This window comes from Falco punctatus, assembly GCF_963210335.1.
Source record: "Falco punctatus genome assembly, chromosome: 15".
Lineage (NCBI taxonomy): Eukaryota > Metazoa > Chordata > Aves > Falconiformes > Falconidae > Falco > Falco punctatus.
In genome coordinates, this window is record NC_137595.1 from 1,006,649 (window position 1) to 1,029,181 (window position 22,533).

Consider the following 22,533-nt stretch of genomic DNA (forward strand, 5'->3'; position numbering starts at 1 on the left):
GGGAAGCGCTGGATATTTGAGTCAGAGAGTTGTTCAGCATGTACCTAGTTGGGAGGCAACAAAGAAAAATGAGCCCATGGCACTGTATGTTTCCCCAGGTCACAGCCCTGTATATTGTCAGGTCATGTCACTGCTCCTGGACAACAGAGTGTTTCACAAGGGCTTTCTGCTGGTCTGTGGGCTCAGCCAAGGGGACACCTGCACTGCATGGGCTGCTCATGCAGAAGCCTGGGGGCAAGCTCAGGGCCAGTGGTGCAGCCAGCCCAGAGCAGCATGGCTGCACTGGCTCCCATACATCCCAGCAGAGCAGCCACAGCCGCCTGGAACAACAGAGCAAGTTCAGACACCACCACCCCAGGCAAAGACTTGGCACACGCAGCTGTTAACAGTGCCGCAGAGCTTCATTCACCTTCTTTGGAAAAGAAGGTAATGATACGGGCACATTTGGTGGCTGTGGGAGATGCTCTCCAGTGAGCTGTGACGGGCAGGTCACTGGGAGACTGGTGAATGAAAACAGCAGCAAGTGACCCTGGAGCCACAGCCAGTAAAAGCAAATTTATAGCCCAAACTCCTGCTGGTGTTTTTCCCAGCGCTTCTGCACACGCCTGTCTGCAGTGTTCCTCACTGCATGTTTTGTGACTGCAGTTTCAGATTACTTGATCTGCTAAAAAAAAATAATGGATAAACAGAGTACGTCACTAAGCAGAGTGGTGCCTCTGCCTGCAAGGTGGGAACGTGTGGCTGTGGGCACTTTCTCCCACCACAGCCTGCACGGCTCCTCCTGTGGGGACAGAGCCAGGACAGCTCTGCAGACACGGAGTACTACCCAGGTTTTGCAGAAGAGCAAAATCTTGGGGTCACAACCCCTCTTCCCCAAGCCTGGTGCCAGCCCTGGTTGCCCTCCATCCCCCTGTGCCGACGGCCTCCCTGTCCCCAGGCATGGCCACAGCAGTTACCAGTCCTGCACGTCCTCAAAACCAGCTTTCAGGATTTTACAGCCAACTCCAGCAGTCACATCTCCAGCAGAGATGGTGCGAGCCCAGACCAGCAGCCACAGGTGAAGTGCTCTGCTTGCAGGTGTACACCCAGGGAATACAGCCTAAAACCTGGTATGTGAGCATGGACGTGCGCCTGTGCACTCAAACATGCACGTGTTTTTTCCACTGTAACAGCCAAAACATCTCCCCTAACGCTGACTCCAGGCTGCTGCCAAGGTTTCCAATCTGTATTCTGGACTATGGAGAAGGTGTTAAAGTCATCTTACAGTGCCTGCAAAATTGTTTTTATGGTGGTTAAAGCAAATTCCTTATTCTGTATACCCACCTTGGAAATGGCTGGACCTTAAAAACCCCTTGGCTTGAGGTGACCTGGTGTGAAGACGAGGGGGTCTTCAGCAGGGTGGTAGTTTGGGAAAACAACCAATCCTGCTTGCAGTCACTGACCCAAGGAAAGCAGTCAGCAACCCAAACCACAGGCATCGCTACCCATCCTGCTCATCAGTAAGTTCTGAGGCTCTGCTCAGGCCAACCTGCCCAGGACCTGCCTGTCCCTGTCCCAAGCAAAAGCAATTAACTAGTTCTAATCAGAGCAGGACTAATCCTAAGATCCTGCTCTAATCCTGAGAGCAGGAGATGGCATAGAGAAGCAGCAGCACCAGCAAAGCCTGCTGGTTCCCCCTGCCAGCTCCCGGGTGCGGGAGCGAGACACGCTTCTCCCTTGTACCATTACTCCCCATGCACTGGGGAGGGTGAGGAAGCCACAGCATTTTTGACTTGCCCTGGAAAAGGCTGGAAGCTGCCTGGAGAAGCAGCGCAGAAGGTAGCACGCAGACACCTACAGAGTGGGGTCTCCCCAAACCCTGCGGGAGGGCTGTCCTAACCCTACTTACAGGAAACACAACGACTTCAGCCCTGCAAACCTCACCAGGATGAGCAATCCTGTTGCACAGCATAGACACCCACCCACAGGCAGGGGGCTGCCCCCCTCTGCAGCCTGAGCCCCCTTTTCAATCCGGCCTAGGAGCCCTGGCTGAAGCATTAGATCCAGCTGTGGAGTCTGGATTCCTTCACAGTCAGGGTCTGTTGGATTTTTCCTCTCTTCTGCTGTGAAATAAAGATAAATTAGAAACCATTTGGGGAATTCAGGGCCGTGCCTGGCTTCTCAAAAGTCCTCTGGCGTGTTTGCATCACAGACCACCCTCTGCGAGCTGCTCATCCTCTGCTTTCCTTCCTTGGTTTAAGGAATCACTGCGCTGGTTCCAGGGCAAGTAAGAGGGGGGAAGCCTGGGGGGCAGCAGACCTGTCTGAGCTGCTCCTGCAAACGCAGAAAGGGGATGAACCATACTGTTAAGCGGCCTTTATGGTTTCTCTTCTGTAGCAATACCTTTATAAGCTCCATCTGTAAAACCACACACCGCATGGGCCCAGATCAAACACAGCCTCTGAGGATAAGCAGAAAGGAAGGTTATTAGCTGTACTTTCACATTTAGGCATGTATTTTTCAAGGTGATGGAGCTGCAAGTCTCTGTGTTTAATAGTGCACTTAAAGCCTTTTATATACGAACCACTGACATTGCAGCTCGGGAGCTGAGGCTGTCTAAACGAAGCCCATCACTGCACCCTGCTGCTGCTGCGGCTGCTCCAGACCGCGGACCAGCCAGCTGGAACGAGGTTTTGGACAAGACCATGACCAGTCCGTGCTAAACCTGGCCTCAGTAACAGGGGAGGGAAACTCAAATAGGAGCTTCACAGAAGAGCCACAACAGAGGCCAATTGCACCCCAGTCCCTAGGGCTGGTGGGGAAGGTGGGGAAGGGGGACACCCAGCTCGGCATTGTGCTCAACACCATCACAGCCCCCAGCATGGGCATGTTAATACAGATACTCTGAAACCATCATGCTCACATCCTTCCTTTCCCGTCAAGGAAATTAAATTATGGTAAATGCAAGGAAGAGTCAGGATCAGTCACAAACTCTGGGACTGGAGGAGGAACTTGCACCCACCAGAGGCGATGCAGGTCCTCAAACCCCCGGGGTTTCAGCTGTGTGATCCTGTTGTGGCCAAGGAATCTGGAAGCAGTGCAAAGGAGGAGAGTTGCTCAGACACTGCTGCTGATTAAACCTGCTTTTGCTAAAGCTGCTCTTTCCAACCTGCCTACAGCCCCAGCTCCCTTCATGCAGCCCTGCCATTGCTGGCTCGTGCATCCACTGCTCTCCCCTTTTATCACAAAGAAGCCAGAGAGCAGGATAAAGGTGGCAACACTCACAGCTTCTACAGACTCCTGTACCCAGCAAAACTGTTTGTCCAGCAAAGAATGGGTTTTATTTTTCTTCAGGTTCCTAGCAGGAAAACACCAAACCCAGGGCTAGAAGGCTAGGACAGAGGAGGGACCTTTCTCAAATGAAAACAGTGAAGACTAGACCTCCTCTTCTTGTGCAATACAAACACAATGCAAGGCATCTGCTGTTCATTAAAGCTACATTGCTAATTGCCCTCCCAATCTGCAAGCTTTATTTGCTGCAGATGATGTTTCCACACTCTCCTCCCTCCCTAGCTTCTGCTTTGTGCATGCAAAGGTACCCCAGGCCTCAGCTCTGCTGACTGTCTCTGACCCTGTGCATCTGGGCTGGAGGCTGGGCAGTGGAGGCAGGCTGCCCAGTCCCCACTCCAGGCAGGGTATGGCCACTCCCAGCTCAGTGCTGTTATGGGAGGCTCGCAGCAAGCAGCTGAAGCTCAGCAGAGAAGGGTCTTTGGTTCTTTGGACCCAGGGATAAGTAAAAGCCAGGGATTTTATTTCCTTCCCTTTAAGCTTTTTTCCTGCCAGGTGGCAGCACATGCCCTGCTCGTGCCTCTCTCGGGGCAGGGGGTGCATGTACCCATTTCTACTCACATCCCAATTGTGTTGAAGGAGACCCAGGAGACACTGGTGAGGTCCTGCTCAGTAAGTCTACAGCCCTTCCCCAGCACTGGCACTGCCCTGGGAAGAGCTCCAGCCCTGCAGACACGCAGTGAGGATGTGCTGGAGAGGGCACAGGGGGCCTGTGCAGGGCAGGGAGGCCCACGGGCTGGGGAAGGATGCCCAGCCAGGAGGATGGCTTACAGCAGGCATCACCCTCATCTTCCACCACCACCCTGCTGCTCCTCATAGCCAGCACATTGCCCAAGATCTACAACCAGCAGCTGTCAGCTGCAGCAAGGCAGAGGATGGGGACCACTGCTTGGCACCAGCTGTTGTGCATTGACATCAGTGTGCAGCAAAACCCCAGCAGCCTCAGAAGAGGGTGTTGGATCACACAGAGTAGCTCCAGCCCCATGGCTGTACCAGGTCAGAACACAGATTCATCCAGCCCTGCGGCATGTCTGCAGGCACAGTCACAATAAAATTTTCTTTCCTCCATGTCTAGCATCTCACCTAGCTCGCTTCAAGGATATCCTAAGCCAGACACTCCATCCAAGCCACTCAGTTAATCAGCTCCCAGAAGGTATGAATTTGTCCGGTCTCTAACTCATTTGCAGTCCTGGACTCAACATCACTGAGCAAAGAGCTCCACAACAGCGCTATGTATTGTGCAAAAAACCAGAATTCACTTTGTGTGTTTAAATCTGCCGAACCCACGTGTCCTGGCTGACAGTGCAGAGCCCCTCTGCTCCTTTGCCTTTCCCCCACAACCCAGAAATAACTGTCCCAGACTTATAGCAACAAGGGTTTTCCTGCACCCCAGCCCAGGAGAATTCCTGGTGGATCAACTCCTCCCTGGGGGGCACACACAGCTACTGTGCCAGCTGGCCTGAACACGCAAGAGCTGGATGCTGAAGCAGATCTAGGATTCCTCATAGAATCATTTCGGTTGGAAAAGACCTTTAAGATCATTAAGTCCAACTGTTCACCCACTCATGCTGTCACTGTTCCCAGGGGAAGAGCAAGGTCTGCTCTGGCGCACTCATGGTCGTGGATCCTGGTATTCCCAGGTTTGGGGGTTACTCACTCTGAGGGCATCCCTCTTTGCGGGGAGCTTGCTGCTGACTGCGGTTCTCATCGGCTCCATTATCACAGCCCCACACCCCGCTGCAGTGCAGGGCTGGTGGCAGCAAATGGAGAGGTCACCGCAGGGCAGCTGCCCCAAGGGGCATGTGTGCCCTCCTGCTGGGAGTGGGTCAGAGACAGCTCTGCCCGAGGAAGAGGAGGTGCTCAGTGCTGGGGCAGCACCTCCTGCCCCTGGACCCCTCACAGATGCTATGCTGTCATCTTTGGGAAGCTGAACTCCTGGGGTCACATTCTGCTTTGTGCTCAGCTCTGGGGACGTGCAGGGCTAGGGGTGCTGAAGGGTGCCTGTGCTGCTGCCACCAAGGACTAGCACCTCCACACCAGCACCCTGTGAGACCACACTCCGGCCAGGACAAGTGTGAGCTGATGGGGTCCCAGAGACTGCTGAGGAGGCGCGAGCATGCCCCAGGGGAAAAGAGGGATCCAAATCCTTGCTTTGGGAGCACTTTCAGCTGGCAAAACGCTGCCTTTAAGGCAGGAGACCTGAGCAGAGGCAGTTTGGCTGAGGAGCATGTGGAAATTCAGCAAGGAGAGCCCCAATAAACCGGCCACCCCATCTCTTCCCCCCAGCCCCCAGGCCACCCCCATCCCTGGGTGCAAAGCTGTCTTGTCTTGGCAGCTCTGGCTCTCCTTTTACTGAGCCCCTTCCATCAGAGCCATCAAAGATAGCCAGCTCCAGAGCCCTGTTTGTTAATATCCTGCAATTATCCACAGCAGAGGCATGCTTCAGATCCAGCTAAACGTTTCCACACAGCCCTCTTTGATCAGGGCCCTGGGAAGTGGCAGCTATCAGGCACCAGGGGAACACGGCTGGGGGGGACCAGCTTGTCGCTCAGGATTTTCTCCAACTGCCAGGCTATTAATGGCTAATTGTGCGTGCTATAGTTAAAAGTACTTTGCCTCACTCACACACACTGCTGTGTGATGCGGAAAGGGGTATGATTTAGGGATGACTGGTGGGGACTCACAATACTCCAGCAAGCAGCATCACATGGACACAGTCCCCTCTGGCCAGTCTGGCAGCCAAATCGTGGGTGCGCTGTCCTCACCAGTGCAGTTTTCCTGCAGACAAGTCATGCCTGGACCTGAGGAAGTTTCTATTAGCCTAGAAATATTCCCGCTTTCTGCAATAGCTGGCTGAGCTAGACATAAACTGCATGCACTGCCTGAATCCTTGCTCAGACATCTCTGACTGGCCAGGGGTTCTACAAGCCTATCCTGGGATTTACCAATGCATCTGGGGAAAACAAGGACTCCAAATCCACACAAAACCCCGTGGCTGTAATCAACATGATTCAAAGATTTGGAGTAGTCTTTTGTGGCTCTATAAAACTTTCCTAAAAACTGGAGCCATCCCAAGCACCTCTGGGAGGGACCTCTGTCCACTTGAAGCCATAAAGCAGGTCCAAGTGGCATTTTTAGCAGTCCCATACCATTGCTCTTTGTCTCCCACCTTGAATCAGCCACGATCCCACATCCTAGCCACTGGGCATGAAGGGAAGGCCCAGTTCTATAAGGTTGTAAAGGCTGAACCATCACCTTGCCTGGTGGCTGCCTGACAGCGTGTGGGAGCTGGGAGGGGGCAGCTCTTCATCCCTGGCTGGGGACCCCTTGGGCTGACCCGACCTTCCTGTGCCAGGGGCTCTGTGCCATCAGAAAGGGCCGTGTCCCTTTTTACCACAAAATAAAAAATCTGGGTTGTAGCCTTGGTACAATTAGTTTAGTACATTGGGCTCCCAGAGACCTCTGTTTTGGAAGTACCTGCCTTTAACTAGTCTTTTTGGAAACCAAGCGGTAATTTTAGATTTTTTATAAACACTTGTGGCTATACTTCTGTATTAGACATGTCCAAACTCACAGGGGTATCGCCCATGCTGCTGCAGAACGCCGAGATGTGTGACAACTGTCAAACGAATTACTCCCTGCCTGGGATGTTAAAAAGCATACCTGCTATTAAATGTTGCAAAGGTTTAGCACTGAAAATTAGTTTATGTGCAATCTTTTGTTTCTTTAGCTGGGAGCAAGAACATCTATTTCCTTCTGATAACACAACCACAAGGTGAGTCTGTGACAGACAAGTGGGTGAAGACTGCTGCGCGTGCTGGAGGTCTCCCCTTTCCAGCCTGCCAGTGCCGTGACAATGTCACATATATCTAAAACAAGAAAGACACGAGCCAGCACATGGCTGCTTCTCTCTGGTGAGTGGTGCAGGCAGCTCCTGCTCCAGTGGCACTTTCCAGGGAATTTGCCCACGGGCAGCTCGTTACCAGACAGCCTCATCCAAGACCTCCTGTTAATGCAGAGACTCAGTGACTTCAATACTTCTGTGCGTGATTTGCTTTATGAAGCCAAACCTCTCCAAGAGGACAGATACAGACAGATCTCCTGCATGATGATGGGCCAGTTGCTTAGTGCCACACTGTCTTACTCATCAAGAGCAAATTTTTGTCCACCCAAAGCTCAGAGGGGTGTGGTGAGGGCTGGTGCTCTCCGGATTGCATCAGCTTTGAAATGGAGGATGTTACGGAAATACAACAGGGAGAGGGAGAAAAGGGTAGGCAGTGCCCTTGGATGGAGCCAGCCAGTGTTGCTCCCTGGCACCGGCTCCTACAGACATGTGTGGCGCAAGTCTCTACCAGCCGTGCATGACCCTGCGTGTGGCCTCCCCTGCTTGCATTGCTCCAAAATGAATAGGGCTTTCCAGCTGCTAACCTCTATCCAGCTGGGAAGCAATAGAAGTGTCACCATCAGCATGACACAATTTGCCTGGAACGAAGCCAGTGCCTGGAATAACACCTTGCTCGGAGCCATCTCCTCTGGCAATGACATGACTCATGCCACCTCTTCCCAGCTGGTCAGACCGGGCTGGGCTGCTGCCAAAAACCAGGGGGTGTGGGGAAAAGGGAAAAGCCATCTTTTATTTCTACCTGTTAATTATAACTGAGCTGGAAGGGGAATTGATTTTGCAAGATTCATTTTTATACACTAAGACCAGCACCACAGCAGCATACAAAACCTACTTTACAGGGAGCAGGGATGGTGCCTACAGAGCTGCTCTCTGCCAGCAGGTCCAGCCCCCGCACTAGGGGCTCAGGTGGGTGTGAATGGGCAGCTGAGCAGGTGCACCCACCCAAGGGGGGATAAAACCCAGCAGAAAGCTTTGCTACATGGCACTCTGGTAGAGGGCATGCACAAGCAGTTGCTCTAACAAATTAATGTGTTGCAAGATGGACAAAAGCAAACTCATCATGTGTGACTGTTCCTTTTGATTTTCCTAAGTACCCGTTTCTCTGAGGCAGCAAATACAATAAAAATTTGTGCCAAGTTTAAGGTCACAGGTTTGAGAGCCTGCCAAGTAACAAGCAAATGGGCAGGAGAAACCTTTCCCTGCTGAACTATAAGAAAACACGGTAATAATTAACAATGCACACATCTGTATACAATCTATCCCTCTGGACAGTCCATATACACATCTACATTGCCTTGTCTGCTTCTCTAATATGGACCAGTTAATAGCTCACAGAACCAACTTCATGTCAGATAGGTGGAAATTGATGACTTCGCATGAAACTGCAAAGGGAGAATCGGAGGCAGCATCCGATACCCCTGGGAACTGAAGCAGCAGGGAGACCACCACTCCTTTCTCTGCAAAGCTGGTCTGCGGTGAAATACTACAACCTGCAATTGCTCTGATCCAGCTGTAAATAATCTCTGCTACCTTCTGCCCTAAAGAGATGCCGTGACCTGGACTTTCCTTCCTACACATGGCCTGCTCTCCAGCAGGCACGTCTGGATTTGCCTGGCCTGGCTACCACCAGCGGCTGCTGCTGCAGTCCTGGTCCCAGCTGGGAGGCTGCACTGCTTTGAAAAACCTGGCATGAAAATAAAAAACACCAAGAGGAGTAGAAAGCAGGTTTTGTGGTGATATTTAGATCTTCTCCCCGCCCCCTCCCCCCCATTTTCTTCTTCCGTATAATCTTTGAAAGCGCAGATAAGTGGGAGTGAAGCAGCAGGTCCATGCTGACAGGTGCAAAGCTGCCCTTCCCTTCCTTGCCAGTACTGCCTGGAGCAAAGCAGGGGGCCTTATCCAGCCCAGCAGCCTCTCCTTAACCTGCCAAGTCCTCCTGGACTAAGCAGCAGCACTTTTGCCTCCACTGCTGCTCTACGCAGCTAAAGGAAAAGCAGACTCAGTCTCTGCTGCCCTTCTCCTGGTGCGATCTGCACATCTGGGCAGGTGCCCACAGGCATTTGGGCAGCTCGCACCACTTCAGCTCTGACCCTAACAATATTCCTGGAGGTGCCAAGGGAGGTGCGTACATATGCTGGGCAGGGGTTTCCTCCCAGGACAAGCAAGAGACAATTTCTGCCAGCCCTCGCTAGAGTGACTGAAAGCTGCATCACTGCTGGAGAGCATCCCCTGTAAGCCAGAGCCTGAGGTGTCGCTGCCTGCTGCAGGACTGGGAATTAGAGCACCTTTCCCATTGCTGTCCCCCTCTGGCTGGGGCGAAGGAGCAATAACAAAGACCTCATTTTTCCATGGCTGGTTAAGAAGCGATTGCTGTCCCCCGCTTTGCAGGTGGGGAGATAAAAGCCCTGAGAATGACATGATGGCAGCAACAGAGAAGAAATCTCCAGCGCCAGCAAACAGTTCCCAAGTCCAGCCAGGAGCTGAAGCTGAACTTGTGGAGAGGGCTGGCTTCATCCCAGACCTGGGGGGCTACAACGAACACCCCAAAGGCTCTCAAGGTGGCAGACAGCTGCACTTCAGAAAGGAAGGCTCTGTTATGAACAGCAGTGTTGAACTCTGCTGCTGCTGAGGCTTGACCTCTTGCTCCCACACAGCTCCACGGGTTTTCTCTCCAAAGTGTGATGCTTGCAGACAGGGGCTCTGGCCCCGACTCCCACCGCACAGGGCTGGTGGAGCAAAACCCAGACCTTGCAATAGCTCACTGTCAGCACCAGGGCTGTGTTTTGCCCACTACTTCACGGGTAGGGGACAGAAATCTCTCATCAGCAAACACCATGAGGACTACACCAGTGCTGCAGTGCTTGTAGAGAAATCAGTCTGGACTGAGTGAAAATGCCTGAGCCACAGCATGAGCCAGAACTTGCTCATACCGTCCTTAGCCTGACTTCCCCTGCTGCCGCAGCAGAGCCATGTCCTGGCATTGATGGGAACACAGCAGGGCTAGCAGGAAGCTGTTGCCTTCCACGTGTGAATCCCCACAGAGTTTCACATTCTTCTACACTTCTCCTGTGCATTATCGTTTTTTATCTTGCTGGGAAAAAAAGAGATTGCACAAATCTGACCAAAATCTGTAGGTCAGTGAAGCCAAACAGGTCCCTGCTGCAAGGGGAATGACCTAGGAACTGGAAGAAGTAGGAGACAAACTCTTTCTTAAGAGCAAGGGCATGTTAGCACTCTCCTTCTTACTGAGATTCATAGGCAAGGTTTGGCTGACTCATGGCCTTCAATAAACTCCAACGTTGGTGATGTAAGGAGGTTAGCTAGGGTGTCAGCTCCAGCTGGGAAGAAATGCTCTGCTGGCTTGTTCTCTGCAGCCTCAGCTGAGCACTTCTTCCCTCTGCGGTTTGTGTGCTTGCTCTGGCTGTGGCTGTGCTTCACTGCTGCTAATTTTGTTCTGTGGGCTGCAAAGCCATTTGAGGTTGAAACCCCCCAACATTAATGGAAATTTTAGTGAGTACTGCTACAAACCAGAACTGAATAACATTTTCCTGCTGCACAAAGGCTGCCATTTGCACATGCTCTGTGAAATAGGGTAAGTACTAGTCATGGTAGTCTAATACGCCTCTTGGCATGTAGTTTTCATTTTCATGCACGCTGAGACACTGTCCATGCACCCCGTACTGGGCAGCATCTGTGCAAGTGCAGTCACGCTTCCCTGAGGAGACGCTGCAGGGCTTGCTGGGCTGCTCCATGCAGAGTCTGCCTGTCAGGGTGCCAGGTGGGTTAAGATCCACCTCCACCGCCACCAAGATTGCCTCTGCCGTGGGGCAGTCCCTGTGAAAGCATAACATGACCTTAGCAGGACAGCTACCGAGAGGGAATTGGCAAGTAGAAAAGAGAACCATTGTAAAAGTTGGACTCCCTAAAGAAATTAGAATTCATAAAGGGAAACATATGGTTGAAGCTAAAGAGAAACATTAGCTTTGAGTTAGCATTTGCATTGTAAAGCAGCTCTGACCCTTGAGCTTCTACCAACATTACCTTCCACCGCACCCAGACTCTAAGAGCCAGGGAGGAAGCACATGCGAACCCACCACTGTCAGACAGGTCCTAGAGCTGAGCAGAAACATTGTTGCAGGCAACGAAGCTGTAAATATTGGAGTGAAATAATTACCCCACTCATTTATGGTTTAAACTCTGAGAGAGGAACAGAACCAGTTTCATCAGTGACCAACCAAGGGAGAGATGGAACAGCCTGTGACTGATCCTGGCTACACAACAGCTGAGAAGAAGCAGTGGAACAAATTGCTAAAGCTGTTTAAGCTGGCACACTCGGCAGTTTTCTTCCATATTCTGCAAACCTACATGCTTCTTCCTTTTGCAGATCATTGCAGAATAAGTCACAGGAAAATATCTGGGCCTTTGCTTTCCAGTCATCATGCTGAAATTGTGTGAAATTGCCAACCTTAAAGCAGACAAGAAGTTTGATCACAGCGCCTTGTTCTGATGTTGCATTTTAGACATAAATATTGAGCTGTGCTGCTTTTTAGGGTTTAAACCCTCCACTGCTTTAGGCATCTTAAGTACCTTGCAGGAGGAGGTTTGGGAGCCACTGAAGCAGGGAAATTCAGATTTTCAGGCCCAGAAGAACTGGCTCTCTGAAGGCCACTAGGTCTGGGCAAGGATTAAGCCAGTTCTGGGCTTTACTAGGGCACCAGCACAATTTTCCTTTTGCCGGTGGCTGGTCCTTCAGACGCAGAAAAACCAGCCTTCCCATGCTGATAGCTTCACCCCTGCAAGTCTGGACTTGCCTTGCAAAGCTGTGGATTTATCTTAAAATTCCTGGGGCTCTGCTGCATACTGTATTAAAGAGCATCCTTGGACATCTGTGCCCAATACTCCTGCTTCCTTCTTCCTCTCTGTGTTTCTTCCCAAACTGTCCAGGATTTTTACTGTCTAATTCTATCAATCATTAAACTCTTGTTTGTCACCCAGTGTAAGCTTATCACCTTAATTATTTTATATATATATAATATATATATAACTAGAAAAACCTATTGGCACCACAGAATTCTAGCTCTGACTGCGACATCTCTATGAAACAAACACCTTCCTGTAAAACCTATTTCTCTCAGAAACCATCTCCAGCAATCACAGCCCTGACTCCACATGCAAAAGCCGTGTTTGCAATAATAGTCTAATGTTTAGCAAACATCATTAGAACTAACTTGCCAATGAGCAGAAATAATTATCAGATAATTGTTTTGTGGACAGCCGAGTAGGGAAATTAGGAATAGTATTTTCTCCATGTTAAACAGGGAAACACAAATAGGGAAACAGAAGGACAAAAGGAGCTGTGTAAGGCCACACGAAGGGAGGGAGGGCTGCAGAGAGACGCCCGGTCTGATCTTCCACCCACCTGCAGCTCAGCTGTCCTCACGCTGGGGGCTGACACCCCAGGTCTGAGAGCCGCGGCGTTCCCAAAGTGCGGGATCTGGAGTCCCAGCCAGCTCATCACACTGCTGCTTTCCCTGCCGTCCTGCCAGCACCACTGCACCGCTCCCGCACCCCCAGCCAGCACCCCCCAGCACCCCAGGAAAGCCTCAGGGAATGTACCCTCAGCAAGCCCCAGGCTGCAGCAGAGGAACAGCCCAGGTGATGCTACTTCAACCACTTCACCCAGGTGTTGGGGTTCTAACAACTCCACCTGCAGCCCAGCCCTCCAGCTTGCCAAAAGCAAGCCAGGAGTTTGGTGTGTGTGGGGTTGGGTTATTTTTATCCTTTCCCACTGACCCCCTCCCCTCTTGCCCTGTGAACCCTCCCGGTGTCTGGGTCCGTGGGCCCCGTGCAGCTTTCTGCGGGCGGGCAGTGCCACCCATGGGCAGTGCCACCCACGGGCAGCGACACTTACGGGCAGTGGCACCGCGTCTGCTCAGGGGCAAAAATAGCCACAGTAATCTGATGGAAGTTTTGGGCACTGCGGGTAGCAGGTTATGCAAATGAGGACATCCGCTTTAATGGCATTCCAAGATTTTTAGTCAAATTTAATTACCTTCCTTCTTCCCCCTCTCTGTGCCTGTCCCTGATCAAATTAAAACAAACAACCCCCAGCAGAGTGTTTGTGACAGGAATCGTGTTTGAGACTAATTAAAACCTGATGATCGTCACCGAGATGAGCCTGGCAGACGTCTGTGTCAGGCAGCACGGAGGACACGCGGCATACTTGGCGTTGGGTGCTCCCAACGGCAGCTAATTAGCTGCACGCTACCGATCCTTTGTAATGCTGTGTCTTCCTGCCTGAGCTGCTGGCCGGTGGGGAGGGAGCTGGAGGGGGAATGTGTGGGTCTCAATTAGCTTCAGCAATAATTTAATGGACTAATTAATAAACCCATGTGGCATCTTCTCCAGGATGCTGCTGAGCCTGGCAGGGTGAGGTCTGTGGCATGGTGAGGTGCTGGCGGGGCCTGCCATCTGCCTTCAAACTGGGAAAGCTGGGGAGCGGGGAGGTGGCTTGCTTGAACACCCTGACTGCATGTCTGCGAGCAGAAGCCAGTCTGTCCTCTTTAGCTACGTGGTCCCCAGCACACTGCTGCTTAGGCTGGCCCTGGGCAGCTCTCCCTGCCCCAACCCAGCCTGGGCTCCCCAGTCCTGCTCCAGCTTCCCCTCTCCTGCAGACCTCCAGGTCTGACCTTGGTGAGGAGCAGCCCCAGCTGTCCCCTCTCCGGGTGACGTTACACAGCCCCCAGCAAAGCCCTGCCACCCGGGCTGCAGCACCCCCTGTGCCCCCCGAGCCCCTAGCTCGGTGCAGCCCCACTGCCTCCAACAGCTGGCACAGCCTCCTGTGGGAGCAGCAGCTCAGCAGCTCCTGCCCCAGGGACAGATCGCTGCGGGTCTGTGCACAGAGCTGCTCAGGGCAGGTTTTGATGCCCAGATCGTGATGTCTCTGCAACCTGCCTGGTGAGGAGTGGCCCAGGGGAGCTCTTAATATCTGCCTGTCATCACATTTGCTAATGGAGAATTAGGGCGGAAGATTCAGGGGCAGATTTTGGAAAGGCTGCTAGTGAGCTTTTGTGTGTCAGGCATCTGTCAGTGAGAAAGCACCAGGCCAGACCCCCTCCCTGCACCCCTTTCCTCATCCTGCCCGCTGCTACCTCCCCCCCTAGAGCCCAGGGGCTGGGCAGCGGTCTGCCTCATCCTCCGACTGCAGGCAGCATTGTCCCCATAAACCCCTGTCCTTGAAACCAGTGCTGCCTTTGCCTGAATTGCAGCTCTGTGTGGTGCTTGTCTTGCTTCTCAGGTCTGATGTCTGGGGCACCATCTGCCTTCCCTGCCTCCCGTCTGGAAAGCGGTTATCCTTTGAGTTGGGCGGGCAGGTACCAAAGGGCTTTCCCCTTTCGGGGAGACGGCATATGTGGGTGCAGACACCTGCTGTGTGAAGGTGCCCGACTGGCTGTGTGTGGGAGGTGATGTCCCTGCTGCCACCCCACCCTCCAGCACTGTCCCTGCAGTGGGGCTGGGGTTGCCCCACGGTCCACCTTCCCCTCAGCTCCCGGGCACCTTCACACTGCTTCATTTGCACCCGCAGCTTGGCAGCTCCCTCCCAGCACATGCTGCTTTGCACAGTTTGGATGGTGAGCCCACGCTGGAGTCCTCCCTCCGTGCCTCTCCCAGTGGTGGTTTCAGGCAGACTGTGAGCCTTCCTCCAGCGTGTCTTCCCTGGCTGCCAGCAGTGTCTCTGTATTCTTTCACACAGCCCTGCCCTGCCTGTTCCCTGAACCGCTGTTAATTCACCTGAGCAAAGGAGCAAGCACTTCTGAACTGCAGCAGATTATTTTTCCCTCAGAGGACAGTTGCTCTTTCCCTGTTGCTCCCAATGCCCACTGGGAGTGAGGCAGCAGCTCTGGCTCCGCAGCACCCGCTCCCTCCAGCCATGTGGGCTGAGGGGGGGGGGGCAGCCAGCACCCACCACCACCAGAAATAAAGACATTTGTAGGCATTGCGTGGCCGAGCGGTGAGGGGGAGAAAGTCACCTGTGAACCGCCTGTGATCCAGCTGCTTGGCAGCCTTTCCCCATCCTCAGGGATGTCCTTGTTATGGCATCAATGAAGTTACTAAATTATTCCTTTTTCATATTGCTGCAAATCAATGGGGCCTGGTACTGTCATATATAAAAGGCTGGTTTCAGTATTTTAGTTGGGAGAGTCCTCAAGGGGCACTGGGTTCATTAATTAAATACATTTAATCAATCTGGCCTACAAGGACACTGGTTATTTATTCATCAGAGGCTGCACAGTGCCTCACAGTACACGGGGTGATCTGAAAGGCAGTAAATAAACATGTAAATGAAAAGCTGAGACAGCAGAGCTTACTTGTGCCTGGGAGATTTCAGAGCTGGGTCAGATAATATGGGATCATATGTTTAATTTAACAAAATCCAATAAAAATTGTACCTGCAATGAACAACACCCTGGGGATGGGGGAGCAGCGGCAGGCAGTTCAGCCCAGGGTGCTGGCTGGGGCTGCTGGGGGCACGAACCCTGCGGGCTCTGGGGTGGGCAGGCACCTCGGGGGCTGTGTGTGCCAGCCCCCTGCCCTCTTCCCGACAGCCCGGCTGTGACCAGCCCAGCTCCGTGCGGGCAGGGAGGCACTGGGGAGCAGCAGCACTGCTCTGTGCCCGGGCTGGTGCCAGGCAGGCGTGAGCCATGGGACAGCTGTTACCAAAGCGCACGCGTGGCTTCCTGCGGGTTTATCTGCTCGGCTGCCTCCACTGCTGAGGAACTTGCAGCGTCGTGTTGCTCACATGCTCCTGAGAAGTAAATTACAATGGGAGCCTTTTAGGAAATAGAGAAGAGGAAGATTGCAGCTGATGGAAGTGAAAACAAAGGAGAGCAAATATGTCACTTTTCAGCTCATTCTTTGCAGAATTGTTCTCCACTCTTCTGAGAAATGCCGTGGGAGCCAAGCTGGCAGGGAAGCAGATGAGCTTCCTCTAGGTCTGCCTAAGCCCTGATTTTACCATTGTTGGAAAGTAGAGTAATTTCAATATCATCTTGAATGCAAAGACTTGCAAATTAGTACTGAATAAAACATCGATGGTCCGAGTGGGGCATTTCTGCATCCTTGATCCAATGGGTTTGCTGCGTCTCACAGTTTGGAAGAGCCTATATAACCCTTTTCCTGTTTCAGTTTTCACCCCTAAGAAGATGGATTAACCTCCACTGCTCGGAGATTTTGCAAGAGAGCATTTCTGAAGCAAAGACGAGGAGTTCCTGAGGCTTGACAGCAGCCAGGCAGTGCCTTTCCAGCAATCTCTGTGACCCCCTTGGGATGCTCCTGTCTGCAAGCTTCTGCGGGGTCTGGGCAGTGCCTGTGTGATTCATGGCTGCCCTGATAGCACAGCTGAATACATGGGGTGGGGCATGTGTGTGACCACCTAAAAGAAAATGTAGTCAGACCCCTACAGGTGTGGATAAAGGTGTGAAGTGAGCCAAGCAGCTGATACTTTAGAGCTTGTGGCAATACTGGCACAGGGAGCAGAGCTACTGGGATTGGATCAGTGCAGGAGAAGGTCAGGGACCCACACTTGCCCTTGGGAGGAACAGGGCTTGATGCCAGTGCCACAGGGCAAGAGGCAGATGCACCGCAGGGAGGATGGGAGGAAGATGAGATGCCACCTTGCCTGGTGTACCTGTGCAGAGATGCTTTTGCACATCTGCAGGGCCTGAGGAAGAGAGGTCCGGGTGGCTGGATGAGGATGATGAAGAAAACCTGTCAGAAAGTGAGAACAGGAAGAAGAACTGAGGAATAGTGTGGCAAGGGCAGAACTGTATGGAAACAAAAAAGCAAAGAGAAGCTTAGGCTGGGTTGTCTGTATTTGAGGATGAGCTCCCCCAAAGCACAGGAGGGTTTGGAGCTGGGGCTTTGCTCCTAGCCGAATCTGGCACCCCAGGGTGATGTGTGAAGGGAGGGAGCTCCCCAGGAGACAGTAAGGCAGGGGGTAAGAAGGAGCTTTTGTCAATACTGTGGGTGGTCAGAAGAGCCAGACTTTGCAGGGGAAAAGTGCAAATGGGTATTGAGGTTGTCAGAGTGTAGGGAGGGGCAGTGGATTAGCCTGTTAATCATAATAAATGAATATGCAAAGCTGGGGAGAAGGGTTTTTCCCACCGCAGCTCCCTTTCTCTGTGAGAACTCGTCTGACACGGATGTCACCCTGCCACTGAGCTATTTCCCCAAAGTCCCCAGACACCTGGAAAACTTTTGCAAACAGATATTCTTCCCACATTTCGTGAGTGCCCTGCCCACGAGTGACCCTCAAGGAACAAAAAGCCTTTGGGAACTGATGCTGTAGTGGTGAGCGGCTGGAGAGAACGTGAGAGTGGCCCCAGCCTCCTCCTTCTCCTCCTGCTGTCCGTGGCCAGCCAGGGTAGCAAAGCTCACAGCCTGCCCTCTCTCCCCAGCTCAGATCCTCCAGCACAGCCGCATCACACACAGCCCCATTTGCAGGTGTTTCGGGGACAGGTCCCTGCAAAGCTGGGGTAGGGCGCTGACCCCCCTCGGTGGGCTTTGCCTGTGGGGGCAGGGGCCGCACCTGCCTGAGCCCCCCCCCCCCCACCTCTGCTGGCTCCTGTACCCCCCTGGGCTGGTTTCTGTGATACCTGGGGTTTCCCTTCCCATTTTCTTGGAAGCTTGAAATGGAAAATTAATGTGAACAATATAAACTGTTAAATAGTTTCAATCATAAAGAAAGAAGAAGGGTTCAGTTCCGGGTTTTGGCCTAATCTAGTATTTTTCCAAGCTGGTTTCTACCCCCACGTCCCAGGCTCCCTGTGATTCACAACGACCTCATTACTTCTGAGTTAACACAACAAACTTGGCTGCTACTTGACAGTTTATTAATACTGGACTCGTTCCCATGAAGATGTGTCCTATCTAGAAAGAAAATGCTTTTATCATATGTCCCAAGTTTCTGACCAACCCAGTCAGTCTCTAAGCTTGCCTGGTGTAAGTGTGAGAGCACAAGGAACAATAAACACAACCTTTTACACATTTTTTCCTCCAAAGAGCCCAAAGCACAAACACAGAATCACAGAATCACAGAATGGGACCTCTGGAAAACATCTACACGTCCCTGAAAGATGCCCTTGGCAGGGGATGTGGAGGAGTTGGGCCATCCATCCATGACACGCAGTAAAGCATGGGCACAGTGCAACACCTGTTACAACAGCAAAGTGCAACAGCTACCTCCCATTACAGAGATGAACAAAACACATTCCCCTAGTGCAGCACATTCCTGAAATACCTGAACAGAAAATCCATACACTTGGAAATGAAAGCATTTGTCCTTTTGCTGTCTTCACTGTTAGCTGAAGGAGTGTGCATCTTCTCCAGGGGCTGCATGCTGAAAGACAGATGGTGAGAGTAACTCCAGTTGTCGGTCCCTGGGGATGTGCAGAGGAATCAGTATTTGGCATCTGATTTAGCTCTGCTGCCTCCTTGAGTCACCACTGTCCCAGGCACTGAAAGACATATGGGCTTCTGAGACAGTTAAATTAAACCTTACTAAACAGAGGGGGATGCGATCACCTCCTCTGAAATGTCAGCTGGCAGCTTGTAATGAAGATCCAATGAATCCACGCTTACTACCTTGAATTTGAATGTCTTCCTCCTTCCCCTCTGCAGGTCAGAATTAAAATGACCCAGGAGACGAAGGCTCTGCAACCTGCAGTGAAACCCACACAGGAAGAGCTGGGCCAGTGGGCAGGACAGACCTCTGAAGCTTCTGAGAAAGGGGGAGCACCCTCTTTCCAGGTGCTTGGGCTGCTTTGTCAAAGCAGAACTGGCTGCAGTGGGCACTCAGGGCAGGGAGGGGTGGTTTCCCACTCATCTTCAGGTGGGACCATGGCTGGGCCCTCACCTCTCATGTGCCTGAGCATCACGTCTGGTGGCTAAAATCCTCTCTCCTTTCATGCATATAATCACTGAAGCTTGTCATGTCCCAGACTGTCTCCTGACTGCTTTTCACTCTTGCCAGGCTGGTTTGGCTTCCCTCGCCAGCTGTACTGTTCATGGGATGAACTTCCACTTACAGGTACAGCCATGGCTCCTGAGCAGTCTCCAGGAGGGCAGACAGCCTGGCCCAGCCCAGCCTGCTCCCACCCACCTTTCCCCCCACAGGGTTTGAGCTCTTGCCTGGGGAGTCTCCCTGGGGAAACATCCATGGAAGGGATGGCAGTGAGCAGCACAGACAGCGCTGGCTCTGGGGCACGTGTGACAAGGGCTCCCAGGAGCTGGGCACAAGCCAAGAGGAGCTTTGCTTTGGGGACTGCTTTGTTAGCGGGGCAGGCGAACACCTGAGAAGCAGAAACGCTAGAGAGGAGGAGCAGGCAGACATTCCAGGAGAATCCACATCTGTAAGGAAGCAGAGTGGGGTCCAAGGCTGTAATACATCCCAGATGAGGCTGATGGGGAAAGTGCTGTAGCAGAGCATGAGTCATTGCAAGTGGAGGGGAGAGCAGCAGCTCTTTGATAATGGGGAAAGCGACTTCACTTGGCTATTTAATCTTCATTTGCTGACTGTGCAGCTGAGAGCCTTGCACAAGGGTCCTCTGGGGACCTTGGCATCCAAACCACTCCCTTGGCTGCTGGACCAGTCTGTGTGTCCTTCCTGGGCAAGTGGCAGTGGTGTTCTGGTGCCCACAGGCTTCACAGGGTGCAGGGCAGGGGGAGATGGCAACTGCCTGCAGGGCCAGGCATGGCTGAGGCCAGCTTTGGAGGTCTCCAGAAAGTTCCGTCCTCAATGCAGGTAGGACTCATCTCACCCACGCTGGCATGAATTGATGAAGTTAAAGGACCTGGAGTGAGGTTGAGTCAGGTTGTTATGAGCCCCAGAGCTTACGTCTTTGAAGACAGTTATGTCCCCTCTCTAGTATTCTCTCTTGTGTAAATCTCCCTGATGGTTCAGCCTGTCCTTCTGATCCTTCTCATCATTCTTCTCTGGCCTTCTCCCCCGTCTTTCTCAAATTTCTATGCCTCAAACTGCTTTTCCTGACATATCTCCAGGGAAAAGTGGAGGAGAGCTTATATTCCATGTGTCTCAAAAATGCTGGCACTGTCTAGGCACCTAAGGCAACTTTTGACTTTCTCAGGGTGGAGTGGTGGACTCATGCTAAGCTTGAAGTCCACCGCAATTCTCTGAGCCTGCCTCACCACTCACCCCTCCTTCTGCTTCTGTGCACTTGATTAGTCCTAAGGGCAGAATTTCCCATCTGTGCCTGTTGAGCTGCTTCACTTTTCCCCCAAGACCATTTCTTCTATTTCTCAAGATCATTTCAAATTCAAATCGTATTCCTGTGTCCTTCTTGCTCTATCACATATGCAAAATAAACAGACAGGCTCATTCGATCAGCTGAGCCATTAATGAATGCATGAGCCCTGCTCCAGCCCTTCTGAAGCCCTGCTCTGTGCGCGCTTGCAGCCTGGCAGTGAACGCTGGGTAACTTCTCCACGAGTGCGTGTTTCGGGCAGGGAGCACCCAGTTCATAAGCATTTCAGTTTTTCTCTCCCTTGATTATGAGTGTGCCATGAGAGACAACATCAAAACGCACTAAAGACAAAATATAGGATAACTCCTGCTTCTCTCTATCCAGAAGGCTGTTGCTCTGTCATAAAAAGAAATACTAGCTTGGCTTGACATGATTTGCTCTTGAAAAAGCTGTGTTGACTGCTTTCCTTGCCTTGTTAGCTTCTCACTGTTTACAAGCTGTCGGGAGAATGTGTCCTGGTATTTTCCCCAAAAATGGAGTTAAGTGCCCGGCTCCTCGCACCCACCGTGCTGAGGAGGGCGCCCCGTTTTGGTGCTGTGCAGCGGCGGCTGGCCGATTGGGAGCCGGCCTGTTGGTTTTGCCTGGGTGATGGAGCAAGAAGGGCGCAGGAACAGGATTTGCCAGTGCGCAGCAGGAAAACCTTCGTCCAGCCCTCGGGGACAGTGAGCCAGAGCGCTGGAACCACTGGCCCACCTGAGCGTTAATGTCATTACCACTGGTGGAGGCAAAGCCGTCTGAAGGCCCCAAGGAGCCCTGGTGGTCCCCTTGCCCCGGTGGTCCCCCTGCCGCTGCAGCGTGGGAATGGGGGGTTTATCCCAGTGCTGCGTGGGGTGCGGCAACGGCAGAGGTCACCTGCTCTGCGGCCACGCGTGGGGCCGGGAGCGGGTCCGTGTGTGGGTCTGTGCATGGTTCCGAGTGCGGGTCCGTGCGCGGTGCCGGCTGCTGCCGCGGGAGGGCAGGCGGAGACCGCGGGATGCCCGGCCGGGTCTGCGCCGGGCTGCCTGCGCAGCATCTCCGCTTCCCAGAGATCCAGCCCGTCCTGCCGTTCAGCAGAGGAGGATGCAGAGGAGGGAGCGAGCCGCGCAGCAGGGTCTGGGGGCTCACCAGAGAGTAACGACCTCATTGGTAAAGTGAGTTCTGAAATCAAACCGATACAGGGTTACAAGGGGGAAACGCCCCAGCCACTAAAGAGGGATCCCTGACTGTGGCTTAGAAGGGGTGCACTCAGTCCCTGATGGGGCAGGGGGGAGGCACAGAGAGGGGATGGGCCCCAGCATGGTAGGAGAGCAGGAGTGGGTGCAGAGATGAACCTGCACCAGGACTAGGTCACCAGACTGCACCCAAACTCCCTCCCTTCTGAGCTGGGTTTTTCTGTGGCTCCTTCCCGGAGCTGGAGCAAGGCTGTGGGGATGCCCCTGTCTGCAGCTTGGCAGGCGCCTCCAGAGATCCAGCTCATAGATGTTGCCTAGGGTTGGCACCTGCTGCTGCCAAGAGCATCCTCTTCAGAAGCCGTTTAGCTCCCAACTGGCATCTCCCTCCCTGCCTCACTCCGTCTGCCACTGGAGATGCTCAGATGAAAGTGGGACCTTTGTTTCAGGGGTGTGGAGCTGGCACTTGCCCCACCTGCAGCCAGCATCCCTGCTGGGACACGCTGCAGTTGCCGGGGTGATGGTTATGATGTGATAAACAGAGGGAAATGCTGATGACGCCAGCTGGGAAAGGGCAGAATGAATTTTATTTCAAGTTTATTGAAGCACAAATTACCATAAAAAACAGCTTCCTTGTGTGCAAACAAGGGAAACTGAGACTCTCTGGGCTCAGAAAACATGCTTTCAGCAAACATCCCTGACCTGTTGTTTGAGCTGAGCTGTGGGTTTTCCATGGAAATGTCTGTTTACATTTGGAGACAGATATCAGGGTTTTTGGAAAGGCTCTTTTGGCAAGCGTGGTATGGAGGTGGCCACAGCAGGATACTCTGGC

General features: G+C 52.7%; 1 protein-coding gene across 1 annotated transcript in view; it reads right to left on the minus strand.

Annotated features, from left to right (window-relative positions):
* Nucleotides 1–22,533, minus strand: part of LOC308053956 (relaxin receptor 1-like) — a gene marked incomplete at its 5' end in the record, with an annotated part of 29,524 nt that overhangs the window by 4,962 nt on the left and 2,029 nt on the right. Inside the window, 2 exon segments of the mRNA XM_080365945.1 lie at nucleotides 4,985–5,086; nucleotides 5,089–5,308. Of these exon segments, the coding sequence (XP_080222071.1) occupies nucleotides 4,985–5,086; nucleotides 5,089–5,308 (322 nt within the window).